The sequence below is a fragment of the Ochotona princeps genome, chromosome 26, assembly GCF_030435755.1.
Source record: "Ochotona princeps isolate mOchPri1 chromosome 26, mOchPri1.hap1, whole genome shotgun sequence".
In the NCBI taxonomy this organism is placed as follows: Eukaryota; Metazoa; Chordata; class Mammalia; order Lagomorpha; family Ochotonidae; genus Ochotona; species Ochotona princeps.
Window position 1 is genome coordinate 5218462 of NC_080857.1, and position 14189 is coordinate 5232650.

The following is a 14189-nucleotide window of genomic DNA, read 5'->3' on the forward strand; positions in this document are numbered from 1 at the left end:
CATTCCATGAACTCTGCAGTCTCCCATCCATGCCAGGGTGTGGGCTTCTGCTTCAAGTCCTCTGGACTCTTGGCAGCTGCTGGGCAGAAGACGGCTCTTGTGTTTTCTCAGTCCCTGGTGTTGGCAGTCAACTCTGCAAAGCTGTGGTCCATGGCATCCCCCTCCCATTGGGTCCTCCTGGGAAGGACCAGAGAGTGACTCTGCCTGGCTCTCCCTCTAGCCTCATGAGTCGTGGCAAGTATGTCCCTCTAGCATGTGTCTTGGCAAGCACGCATTTTGTGGGAAGCACGTATCTTGACTTCTCCCAGCACAGCTTTCTTTGTTCTTGTGTGTGAATTATTGGCAGCTCAACCCTCTTCCTGGGCATGCCAGTCCTCAGCCCGTCCCACCTCCACTCTGCAGGAGACCCTGACACACCTGAGTCATCTCCTGGAGGGGGTCCCACTTTGGAAGTGTTACTGCTCTCCAGGACTGGCAGATCAGCCTGCTCCCTAATCCCTTCCTGAGAAACTCTCCCTATAAAACTCTCTCCCCAAATACCATGATGGATCCAAGGTGCCCTCAAGGTGAGCCAGAGACCACATTAACTTTCCCCTTGACACATAGGGCCTGCTGCTTTGAGGTCCCAGAAAAAAAATGGGCAGACATACCCTGCATTGACTCTGGGTGGCTGTTGAGGGGGGGGGTCAGTTGGAAATGGGGCGAGGCAGGGAAGCGTAGTGCTATAGCGTAGCTGGTAAAACCATCAACTGGGACACCAGCATCCCATATGGGCATTCATGTTGGCATGAATGTGTCCCACCTGTTCCACTTCCAATCCAGCTCCCTGCAGCTGGGAAAGCAGCAGAGGATGGACCAACTGCTTAAGTGCCTTCCACCCACATGGGAGACCCAGATGAAGCTCCTGACTCCCAGCTTCAGCTTGGCTCAGCCCTGGCTACTGTGGCCATTTAGGAAGTGAACCAATAGATGAAAGATATCTCTCTCTCTCTCTTTCTCTTCTCCCTTTCCATAATTCAGACTTCAAATAGATGAGTAAATTTTTTTTAAGTAGGAAACAGAGAGTGGCCTTGAGAAAGAGAGAAAGGCCCTGAGTGGGTGCCCAGGGCCACCCAGGGCTCAGGGTGTACTCCACACCAAGGGACAGTGAGCACAGCCATGGACTGTGATTCACTCTTCTTGGTAATTCTCACCTGAACACTCACTTCCCATGGCAAACCTGTCTAACAGGTTCTCTCACTGCTACCCTCACCTCACAAGGAACAGGCCAGACACAATGCAGTTGAGTAACTCACCGAAGTTGTCTGGTTAGGAAGTAATTCAGGCAGGACTTGAGCCTGACATTGAACTCAAGAATTTTGTCCTGGATCATGGTACCATATTGCTAAGTCATGGCTTCGTCCCCCTGCCCCTTGGTCTCAGTTCTCTTTGCCATGTACAGGACTGTGGACCTTGTCAAGCCAGGACAGAGTTGTGATACAGACTGTGACCAAGATGTGGCATCCCAGCCCAGAGATGGACATCTGGAGGTATTGACACAAACCTGGGCTTTGGGACAAATGTGGTTCATTATGTACCCAGAAGCTGACATCCCGGACTGACCAAGCCAGTGTCGGCTCTCTGTTTAGACAAGGATCCCAGGGCACAAGACCCAAGGCCAGCTGTCAATACAGAACACAAATACATCATGTCACTGCGCAGGCAAGAGTGGCACACTTCCAAGTGAGTTTGGGAAAACAGTTCCATCTTCTGCCCACCAGCTGCCAACCATGTCCTCTGTGAAGGTGGCCTCCTGCAGCCCACAGCAGCCTGACAGGTACCTGCCACTGGCCATGGTTATCAGCAGGGAGGCAGGTGCTTCCTCTCTGGCTGTGCCTCAGGATTAGCTTCTGTCTCTGCCTGAGCCTGTTTCCCTTGGCTGTAGAATCCGTGGGGTGATAGCACATACCCAGTGCATCCTAGCCTGACAATCTGTTCATTCCTGCATCCATGTACATGGACAGGTGGACTCTGATGCTGGGCTAGGGGGTGAGGGGAGGGGTACACAGGCCACCAACCAAAAATGGCAACCAGTTGTGTCAAATAGAGGAGGGTAGAGTTTGGATACTCAGGAACTCCCTCTCCACAGGTGCCTGCTTTTCCTGTTACACAAACATATGGCATAGAAGGAACAATTTCTGAGCATTTCTCCTAAGCAGGGTTCTCTTGATTGCCAGGGATATAATGTGAATTTTATTATTGCTGTGTTCCCCGGATGGAGCAGGAAGTGATATACATGGGCCCCAGCTCCTTTTTGTCTTACTGACGGCAGGCTTCACAGTGTCCCACCCACTTCCTCCCCAGCCAGGAAGTGAATAAAGCAATGGAGACAGGTAGGTAAGCAAAGGCGCCCTGGGACCCTGCCTGGGTGAGCATCCCAACTCTCCTACTGTTTAGGTTGGTGCCCCTTTAGCACATTTGCTAAAGTCTCAGAGCCTCCGTATTGTCTTTGGTAAAGTGTGTTTGTGATGTCAGAACCTATTGACCATCCAGCTGATCCTGGCATGATGACGATGATGATGATGTTTGCTGCTGTCTCACAGCTTTGTCATTCAAGGGACTGGCACTCTTCTTAATCTTTACTTTTAATTACCTTGGCTTGGATCAGGTGATTAACCATGGACCATGCAATTCTGGTCATATGGGAGGTTATTTTGATTAACTTCCCTTTCAGCTAATCGGAAGCAGGGTTGCAGAGAGAATGAATCAGGACAAGGTGGCAGCTCTTGTTGACATCACCTTAAATAGCGGGAGAACCCCAAAGAAGGGAGTCCTGTCTGAACAAGCAAGAGGACAAGGGACACAGAGCATACAGGAGCAGATTCTTCTGCTGGTCAGAACCTTGACAAGGTGCTGTTCGTGTTCACAGGGTCCCACGTCTTTGCCAAAGCAAAGTATTTTCACAAACACTTCTGATTAAAACGCTGTCTCTTTCCAATGCAGTTTTGCTTCCATCCCACATTTCTTGGTGTCAAGTGACATTGGAGTGTCTTTGAGCATTTCTGGTGTCTGACTAAAGGGATCTCAAGCTAGAGACATATTTATTTGTTTGCAGTTTTGTGAAATAAATTCATGTCATTCACAGTTACTCTCACAGATGGTTAAGCTCCTGCTGGTTCTCCCAGTGCAGGCAGTGCTTCCAGGAAAATCTCCACTTGCTGAGCTGACTCAACTGGTACGTGACCCAAAACGCAAGCCCGGACTCGGCTTCTCCACATGAACATTATCAACGGCAGCCAGCACCAGAAGCCAGCTAGTGTGGCTAATGGAAGAGAAGCCAGGTTGAATCACACAAAGAAAATGTGGAAACTTTCTGATTCTTTCAGCTTCTAGACTCTTACTGTTGGATGATGATGTTGAACACACACATGGCAACTTGGATTTGTCTTAGAAGAATACTAGATGTAGTGAGATCTGTACCTTACAAAACTGTTTAAACCTTATCTTACAGGTGACAGACATTACAAAGATCCTAGCAAATATTTTTGGAATCTCAGAAGATGAAAACAAGATGCAAAAACTTCACTTGACATGTGGGCATGTTGGGTGGCATTCTAAATATACATTTCTCTGATGATTAATGTTTTGCTTTGATGGTTGGTCAGCTGCAGGGCCTCCTCATGTAGCGTCTATTGGAGTCTCTTGCTTATTATAAAAAACTGGACTGTATTACAAGCCCTTTGCCAAATCTATTGTGAATATGTTCTTCCAGCTCATGCCTTAATTATTCATTTTCCAATAAAGCCTTCTGATGACTAGTTGTAAGTTTAATGAAGTCTAATTTATCAATTTGTTGTTTCATAATCAGTGTTATCTGCAGCCTCCCTTGGAGCTTTTCCCATATCCCAATGTTGAGTAGGTATTCCCTTATGCTTTCTTAGGGGGACTTCTACTTTCAGCTTTTGCCTTGGTCACTGGCCCACTCTGCAATGTGAGATGGAGGCCGAGGTTCGGTTTGTTCTCATGGAGCACTGCTTGTTAGGCTTGCAACGAAGTCTTGTCAAATTTCTTGGCCTTGTAGCTTTCTGAACTTTCTGTTCTCTCCCCATGGGTCCGTATGTCTCTACGAAAACCTCGACATCTTGGGCATCGTAGCTTTAACATGCATTTTGAAATTAAGAGGTATAAATCCTCAGACTTACTCTTTTTAAAAACTGCTTTGGCTGTTATATTTCCTTTTACATTTCATGCACAGTTTGGAATCAGCTTGTCAGTTACAGCCCAAAAGGCAGCTGGCATTTCATAGGGATCATATTAATCACATTGAACAAATTTAGGGAAAATGGGAATTGTTAAGTCTTTCAATCTGTGAATATGAAATAGTGCCCATTCATTTACATATGTTGAAGGATTTCTTGGTCAAGTTCTATGACTTTCATGCACAGATCTTGGACATATTTTTAAGACATATTCTTAATTGCTTCTTATCTTTTATACTGGCATTTTGTTCTAAATTTTGAGGTGAAGGGAAGCATTTTTTAATCCTTTAGCACATTGAAAAAGTTCTAGCCTTTTCTTTCCAAGATTTTTTGGTCAAAAGTACTTTGTGGGTCCATGGAAACTGTTGCACCTACCAGTGAGAGCTGGGACTAGGGCAGGCTGGGCTGAGCCAGATTGTAGTAACTGCCAGGAAATGCCAAGACTGGGGGCAGGCCATCTCAAACTGGGTTGTAGCATCTGCTGGCATTCAGAAGACTGGGTTGGGAGTGGGTTAGTGGGGAACTTGAGGGGCTCCCTTGCTGGGCTGCTGCACCCACTGGTGAGCACGAGATCCAGAATGGGTGCAGGCCAGCTGGGCTAGGCTGCAGCACTAGCTGGCAAATGTCAGTCTGGGTGTGAGCCATGTCATTCTGGACCACACTATTCCCTGGCAGACACAAGATTTGGGGTTGGTAGCTTGCCTGGTAGAGGAACTACAGGCACTCCCCAGTACCCCAGACAAGATTTGTTGGGCCACAGTGGAAAAATCACAGGATATGTGGTCCAACCTTGGAGTGCAAGTATCAAGACTGGGCTTCCTTTGCAGGTGATGCCTGTGCAATGAACAGCAGGCCCAGATACACACAGCTGAAAAGCAGCTCGTCTAGGCCAGCAGGGGACATTGACTACCTCATGAGTGGATGGAAAGTAGAATATGTTAGCCCACTTTCCTGGCCAAGCTTTGCACTATGTTCCTGGGTCTGCAGATGCACTAAGCTGGATTTTATCAACCAAAGTCCTTAAAAAGATTATCTCAACCATGGTGTGATGAAACCAACAACTTCTTAGAACTACTAAATTCACTCAAATAACATCCTCGACACACCCTTTCTCACTCAGGGTTCTAAGGTGTCCCTCTCTCAGGGTGCTGATGTAGTTTGACAGCAAGGAATGACCTCCCACCCCTCCTCTGTAGATACAGGAGAAGAAAAAGAATTGGGATATTTGTCCCACATATCTACCTGCATGCATGACCCTCCTCACCCTAATCAGAGGCCCACATGGGTAGGTAGCCATCTCAACTGTGTAGACAATATTAAAAAGAAAATATAAAATTAAAAAAAAAACATGTGGGCTCAGAAATACCAAGGCTGTAGCCCAAGACCCATGTCCGGTATGCACACAGGCCTCCTGGTTCTGAATCTCATCCCCGTTCCTGTTGACTTCCCAGCCCACAGCAAAAGGGGCATGTGTCCTGGATAAGGCAGGAGACAGGGATTTTCAGCACTCACAGGCAGTGAAACTGCCCACACCCATAGGTGATGTGTGGAACTTTCCACAGATTTTTCTGGAAGAAATTGTGATAGAAAGAACTGCAGGACAGCTGCAGCAGCCACGCCAGCGTCAACCCCCAAAGCAACCCTTGGAACTGAGTCACACGGAGGCAGGCTCAGAACTTCAGAGCCCAAAACTCGCCAGTGGGCTTCAGATCTGAAAACACCAAAGTGGACTCTCTGAACCGAAATGAAATATTATCAAAAGGAGGAACATGGCTGACTTCAATCAGGTAATGTCCTCAACAGGCTGGGACCACAGCCAGACAGAGGCAAGGTGATGATAATCATATGGCATGGTGAGTGGCTTGGGATCTGTTTTCAGAACTATAGCGAGAAGTGGACTGGGGGATGACCCAGGAGTTAGGTGAACTAACCACACATGATTGTCCATGGTAGCCCCAACAGTTAGTTCTGGAACATGCAGGCTTGTGAGTAAGTGTCTGGGCCACGTGCTCCTGGCTGGGCATCGCAGGGAGTCAGGGCAGCTTTGATTTGCGGGTGGTGCGCAGTGGCTCACTCTGCATCTGTGGCCTTTTGTGGTAGAAGTCACTCAAGGACTCCTGTGATACTTTGTTCTGTGATGCACACACCTGTTCTCCCATGGATTCTGCAGGGAGCTACACACAGTCTCACTGAACCAGCTTGGCTAGCACCTGGTCATGAATGGGTAAACCCAGTTACAAACAAGGGAAAGGATCTGTCCAACAACCCATGTCCTGGTGCCCAGGTGGTCACTCTGGGCACCCCCACTTGCCATTGGAGGTACTACCATGAGACCCTGCCTCAGGATGACCAGCCAGAGCCTGAGCAGAGGCCTGAGGCTGGGGAGTATTAACACACATCAGGATGGTCCCGACCACTAGTTTATACCCATTGGCAGTCATCTTGGAAGAATCCCACCTGAGATCACTCTAGGGGAGACATGGGGAAGCCAGGCTAGTGCCTGGGGTGTTTGAAAGAGTAGGGCTGAGGAGGTGAGGACTGAGGAGGTCACAGCAAGACAGAACCTAGGCAGAACCTTCAGGTCCAGCAGAGATGCCGGTGATGATGCCAGGACAGCCACAAGGACAGAACCCCAAGCACAGTCATGGACAGGGCAGCCCAACAGACTTACTGATAGAGGTGCCACGGACAGTGTCTGGGAGCAGTGTCATGACACGCCACTTGTTTTACGTACAATATTCTACTGCATTTGCCATTTACTGGGCGATGTTGGAGTGCCTGTTCAAGGCTACCACATAGGATGTGGTTGAAGCCCTAAGAAACAGGCCTGTGGCAATGCTGTCCAATGTTAGATGTCAAGGCACAGGGACAGTGAGCTGGAGGGTGCCCACCAAAAGGCAAGGAGATTTTAAAATCACCAGAAGCCCACCTAGTCTGTATTTTATACATTTAAAAACTAACCATGATGGCTTCTGGGTGGTGTGGTTTGGAGATGGTCTTAATTGTAAAAACCACCCAGAACTCAAAACAAGTACAATTCTTTTTCAATGGCAGCTGAGTGACTAAAGAGTGGCTCAGCTCATCATGCCTCACTCCCCAACGCTCCTCTAGCAGCTACTGTGACGACACAGACGAGGTAAGCTGCTGACACAGCCAGTAGCATGCCTGGTCCTGCCCTGCCAGGAGGCTGAGCTTTCTGAGTTGCTCTTTTAGGGGAGAGAGGTGACACATGTCAATCCAGCCGCACTTCCTGTAGCAGCTTTATTGTGACTGAGCGCTCACAGGATGAGTGGGAATCTAGCCTCGGCTGGGTATAGGGCAGACGGCTCATGGAGAGGGGATGCTGGTCTCTGGCTGTGTGACCTTGGCCCAGTCAAGTTGCCTTTTGGAGTCTTTTTCCCCTCTTGGAAAACGAGGATGAGCATGCACAGTCCACAGGACTCTCTGCATCCCAACAGGTAAGTGGCAGGTGCTGAGTAACATTCACAGTCCAGTTAAACCACCCCTGGTGATGATCACACGCCCGAGTGGAGAGCTGGTTGGAGTCCTGGCTTGCCCACTTGCAATGCCTGGGAAGCAGTGGAGGGTGGCCAAAGTACCTGGTTTCCTGGCACGCCTGGGGGAGCCCTGGATGAAGAATCTGGAAGCTATCCTTTTCTCTCTCCCCTCACCCTGTTGCTCTATCTTCCACACGCATATCCATGCCCTGGTGTAGTTTTGAGTCTAGCTACCATGATCAAGGCTGGGCTTGGGCTCACTTAGGCATTTAAAATCAAAGCCGTCGGTAGTCTCCCCACACAGTCCCTCACCGTGGCCTCCGATGCAGGGAAGCCATGAGCTGGCCCCGTGCAAGCGTGTTTGTGGCCTCTGCTGCATATCCCAGCAGCACAGAAGTGCGGTGCTGCCTGGCAAACTTGTATTTGCAGGCCATGGGTTAGGAAGCCCAGAAGCTCCATCTGGGGAGCTGTTCCAGAGACCACAGAGGCAATTTATCCCCTCCATAAATTTCCAATTAGTATCCTTGAAAACTCACCTAGGCTCCTATGGTCCAAATGCAACAGAAGCTCATGAAATAGAATTCTTTTCAATTTTTTTCCCTTTAACTAAATACATCCAGGCAAATGGCACTAATGCTTTTTAAATGCCCCAACATTGGAGAAAAGGACAGACACAGATAGTTTGTTCCATTGCACCTTTATTGTTTCCTCTGTCCAGAATTTTCATACAGTTTCCCAGAATCACACATCAAATCACCCCCTAATGGTTCACCGTATGCCTGCCCAGCCTCCTCTCGGCTCGCACCCTTATGCACAGGACATTCCATCAGTGTCCAGGTAAGTTCCCAGGGTCACTGGTCCTCCTGGGAGTGTGGGGTGGGGAGGTGTGCCGAGCTCGGCAGCAGGCTCAGCTTCATGCCCTGGCACTTCATGCCCTTCCCCACCCCTTACTTCCTCCTCTCCTGCCCCCCCATCACTGGCTGAAGCCCTCCACCATCCTGGCCCCAGCAAGGGGCCTTGTGATCTCAGGAGGCTGTTCTGACTTCTCTCTGCACCCCCCTGTCATTCACAAGGTGGGGACAAAGACTCCTCTCTCGTGGGGGTTACTTAGGATTCAAGTGAGTTCAAGAATGCCAAGTGCCTGGCACATGGAGTGCCCTAAATATGCCATGGCATCCTTCCTTTTGGCAGGGAAGGGAAGGCGTCTCATGAATCAGGGTCAGAGCCCAATGCTCAGGGGCGCTGGCGTTCAACAGAGCCCAGGACATGGGACGTCAGACATCGGGGCCCAATGCTCAGGGGTGCTGGCGTTCCAAGGGAGCCTGGTCCCCAAGCACAGCCCAGACGCCACAGAATGGGGGTGAGAAGGGGCTGGAGGCAAACACAGCCTCAGCTGGGTCTAACCAGGTGGACAGCATCCCTCCCACCCACAGGCCAGGCTAGCTCTGGTGGCAGGGACCCTGTCAGGGGACGGCCCATTTCAGGAGAAGGGGGCCAATTTGCATTTATTCAATTGTTTCTGCCAGGGAGCTTTGTGAAAACCAGGAGCTTCACAAAGAGTAGCCATCCTTTAGGGTGGGCAGTTATCAAATCCCCTTCTAGTACCCTTGGCAAGCCACCTGCCCCAGCCCCGGCCTCACTGCAAGCTCACACAGAGGGCAGGGAGTGTCTTGGTCACTCATAGCCCCACTGACTTTGGAACAGGAGCCCCAGGGGTTTGCCAGGCAAGGAATTGTGCACCTGAGGCTGGGTCTGTTGCTTTCATCTCCCCACCACTCACGGTACACTGCCATTAAAATCCAAGAAGGCTGCCAGGACGGAGTTGAAGATTTTCCCGGTAGCTGTGGATCTGCGAAGACAACCACGCTCGTCTTCCTCCGAGGGAGTCCGTGCCGTGTTTGCAAGCTGATCTGCCGCTCAGCCTTCCTGCACGCATAATTCTCAGGAGGGATGGGGCGGGGGCGAGCAGAGGGGGACATGCCCACAATCATCTCACATCTCCAGTGAAACAACAAAAAGCCGCTCAGTGGGCAGTCTTAAAGCATGCACCAACCAAGACCATGGCTGGTATTATGGAAAAATGTCCTCTGAGGAAAGGAGAAAGAGAGGAAGAGAGAGAGAATTCAGGATGAGACAAGAGATAGAATGACTGGGCAACTGAATATCTGCAAAGGTACAAAGCAGATTAAACCAAGGACGCTAGCTCTGTGGTTCTGGGAGGATCTCTCGGGATATTTGGCTCATGCTAAAAAATAGAGCACATTTATTAAAAATATAGATTTATAAACCTTGATATGAACAGATACACACGTCAAGCCAATGGAAAAAAAGAAAAATAAGTTATCTTTCTGGTATCAAAGAGTGAGATGCTTTTGACAAATGGGATGCCAGTCGAAGGGCTGCCCCTGTGGCTCTCCACCAGTATGGCTGGTGGAGCTGGGGGTGGGGCACTCGGCCGGGGAGACGCACGCCACTGGGTTACACCTGCCCAGCTCCTTGTTTCGAATGTGTCAGGGGGAAGGAGGTGCCAGTAAGTGGTCCGGGATGATGCGTGCCTGCAGCCCTCGGCTCGCCATCGGTGCCAGAGGCTGGCGGTGCCCCTCCACGCCTTCCTCCCGGCCTGCCGCTGGAGATGCGGAGTTCCTCGCTGTGTGCATGAGTTTGATTGGATTCATTGTGCTTTAGTGTCTGCTCCTTGCAGCAGAACTGGTTGGTTGGTCGGGACTTTTGTATAAAGTCCAGCAGGTGGCGTGCGTGGGGATCACACCTTTTTGCTGTTGCCCTGGCAGCTCACAGACGTGGCCACCCATGGGGCTGCTATCCGGGGACCATCCCTAGGCCACCAGGGCCCCCTTCAAAGAGTGGTGTATATGTAGACGAATATGATGACGATTAGGTTCAAGATGGTCCCAATGATGCCCAGCATGGCCAGGACACTCTCTTCCTTACTCTCCTTCTCTTGGCCTCCCCTGTCTTCGTCATTGCCACCTGTGATGACCATCTTGGTTGCAAATGTCTTTATCTTCCTCACCGGGCTAACCTGAAAATGGAGAGAGGCAGCAGGAGAAAGATTAGCATTTGTTACATGGTTTCTGTGTGGCCAGGAAGGGCTGCTGACAAGTGCACGCCAGGGGACTGTATGCTATCCAGTCTCAGGACACACTGCTCTCACTTTGGAGGGCAACAGAATCTGGTGGCTGGACTTCAGGGATGCTGTGACATTGGAATAAAGACATCTCCCATTTGGGTGCCCCCAGAGGGGTGAGCAGGTGGGTCTGCGGTGATGGAGCTATGTAATGGGGCAGCACGCAGCAGCAGCAGCAATGCATGATGGTGTCCCATGACGACACCAAGCCCAGGCCCTTGGCGCAGAGGAAAACATACATGGCACAACGCTGTGCATGCCTGGCTCAATTCAGTCAGGCTTGGGGCTGCTGTGGAGGGGCCAGGAAAGGCCTGTCTACCCATTACTAACCCCAGCCCTACGGAAACATCACTGGTGTGTGTGCATGGTGGCAGCAGCCATCTCCTGGCTGCCATGTGACACAGACCAAAGCTGCCACAGTCTGGACAGCCAGGGGACTTGCCACACTCCAGGGATATGCTGGGGAATTTTGTGCATTGCCCTGGTCAATGCTGTTCTAGGGTGCCAAGAGGGTGCTTCAGGATGCAATGCCTGTGCAAGTGGCAGACTCGGTGGAGCTGACTGCTGAGGCAGCACGGGTAGAAACTGTCTGATTCGTGGAGAGCAAGACCTCAGCAGAAAGGCCGCAACAGCCGGTTGATGCCTCCTGCCTGACTGCTTTCCAGCGGGAACCCCGCTCTTTTCCTGTCTTTGTACTCAAACTGTCAGCTTCTGTCGGGTCCTCCCAGGACTGCAAGAACCTAGGTTACTATCCATCCCAGCTCTCCTGCTGGTGGACTCCCACTGCAAGGACCCAGGCCTTGCTGGTCTCCATCATCGCGGCATCAACTGCTCACAATGGACCTAGCTCTGCAGAATGGATGCACCCATCAGGAGGATATGCCAGAGCAAATTCCCACGATTTCTATCAGGATCATAGACAGGAGAAGGATGTGGCTGAAAAATAAAGAACTGTACACTCCTCTGCAGCCTCAAGGGCGGGGCTAGGCCTCGACAGATGGAAGAGAGACACGAGGAATGAGTGCAGAGCGTATGTACCAAGGAACACACGAACAGCCTCCGACTTTGGCTAAGAGAAGGCTCCAATCCTACAGCTCGGTCAGGCTGCGCCCATGTTCTCAGCCCTTCCTCTCCCCTGCCCTCACATGCCCATCTTACAAAAGCACATGGACAATGCATGTTCTGGATAAACTCTGCACATATTTCAAAGTTTGGGACACCCAAATAAACCGATCCTTCAGTGAATTCCCTTTCCACAGAAGTCCTCTGGTATGGTGGGCAGGCAGGAAAGTGTACTTTACACAGCTTAACACATGCTTGAACCTGGAGAGCCATGGAGAAGCAGAGCCTGCCAGCACCCCTGGGACTGCCCACAGGGCCCTATTAGCCTCTCCCCTCTGCCCTTCCTTCTGAAAACCACAATAAGACTTCTAACACCATAGATAGGTTTTGCCTGCTTTGGAATGGAAATAAATGGAATCCCACAGTATGGGGTCTTCCAAGGCTCATTTCTTTGCCCCAACCATGTCTGTGAGATCCATGGAGGTTGCTTTGAGTCACTGGAGCCCATTTGTTCACTTGGCAACAGTTTTCCATTACACCAACACACAAACACACAATGTCCACTTCCAGTCTACTGCCTCCAAATGCCATACTTTTATTTAAAAAAAGGTTCTTTATGTTGAAAGGTATAGAAACAGGCAGGCAGAGATTGTCCATCCACAGATTTAGTCCCCCATGCCTATCAGAGCCAGGACTGGGCCAGACTGAAGTCACGCCACTGAAACTAAATCTGGGTGTCCCATGTGAGTGGTAGGGTCGCAGGCACTGGGCTATCAGCTGCTGTCCCCCAGGGTGCACAGTAGCAGGAAGTTGAGCCAGAACTTGAACCCAGGTACTCAGATATGTTCCCAGCAGTATGTTAACTACTGTAGCACATACATGCCTTACAGCATATTCTACAGTTGTTGGGCACGTGGGAGGCTTGGCATTTGGGGCAGCGGTCCCGGTACTGCTGGGAACACCCCTGCCCACACCGGCTGGACACACATGGACCTTTCCCTGGTGTTTGATGTGAAATGCTCACACCTGCTCATCTTTGCTCACCTCTCTCACACTTGCTTCCTCACAACCCTTGCCATCCTTGACTCTCCCATCTCTTTTTTGGGTGCATTTCAAAGAAAGTTAGAGGAAATATACTTTTCCCCCTTGAATAGTGCTGCATGCATATTTAAACTAGACTTCAATATTTATTCATGGATTTTTTCAATGTAAAATGCGTATGCGTATGGGTGAAACACTGTAGTGCCTGCATGCACTGAGATTTGGGAGTGTATGTGCATGGCGTTGGCAGGTTCCTCTGGGCAGCTTTTCGATGTAGCTGTGCGTGTTTGCTTGCTTGTAAGGGCTGTGTGGACACTTCACCACCCAGCCTTGGCACAAAGTCATGGGTAAGCGCAAGTTCCTTAGAAGCCTCCCTGCTTCTTGACTGCCCCGAGGGAAGGCAGGCACCCATGCAGGGAGTGTCCCTTACCTTATGTCAGTCTGCTTAGCCAGATCCCGAGTCCTGACCAGGGGAGCCGTGAGGCCCCTCTCCAACCTCAGGGCCCGGCATGAAGCATCTGGGCTGAATGAACGAATGGATACTGTGGAGGGAGTGCAGGGCAGGGGAGAGGAGACATGACCAAGGTCAGCCCGAAGAGATGCCATTAATGCTGCCCTTCAGTTACACATGATGACAAAGACAACCACTTAATCAGGAACGCAGGGGCTGTGTCAAGCACTCCATGAGCACCACCCACACATCTTCCACCCATTCATCCACCTACCCATCCTCCACATACCCACTCATCTACTTGCTCGTCAAATATTAATACTTATTACATGCCAGAACCTATGCTAGTGTATTGGGTCCTACAATCAGCAGACAAAACAGACAAAAATAAGTATTACTCATATTTTCAGAATAGTTACAAAACACCTGCAATGTGCAGGACACTGTTCTAGTCACTCCATGTAAGAAAAGAGCTACAAATACATGTGTACCTGCCCGTTAATACCAGACACTTTTAAGATGGGCTGCATGGAGTAGGAGAGAAGGGCAGATGGCAAGGGGGTGGGCGGCAGGGACAAGGAGACAGTGCCACTTCTCCATCTAGCTTTCGGTCCAAAACTGACTTAGAGGCAGCCCCTTCTCTCACACACACAAGCTGTGCACACCCATATATACACACTAAACTCAACCACGACATATGTGAATCACAAAACAGAATGTAAACATTAATAAGATCAAATTATCATAAATACGGA

At 50.1% G+C, this 14189-nt stretch overlaps 1 protein-coding gene across 1 annotated transcript in view; it reads right to left on the bottom strand.

The window, feature by feature from the left end:
• Positions 1-10481: 10481 nt before the first annotated feature.
• The window catches only part of TUNAR (TCL1 upstream neural differentiation-associated RNA), a 28427-nt gene continuing 24719 nt past the window's right edge, over positions 10482-14189 (bottom strand). The window contains exon 3 of the mRNA XM_058655435.1: positions 10482-10775. Coding sequence (XP_058511418.1) covers positions 10590-10775 — 186 coding nt within the window. The 3' untranslated portion in view covers positions 10482-10589. The remainder of the gene's footprint in view (positions 10776-14189) is intronic.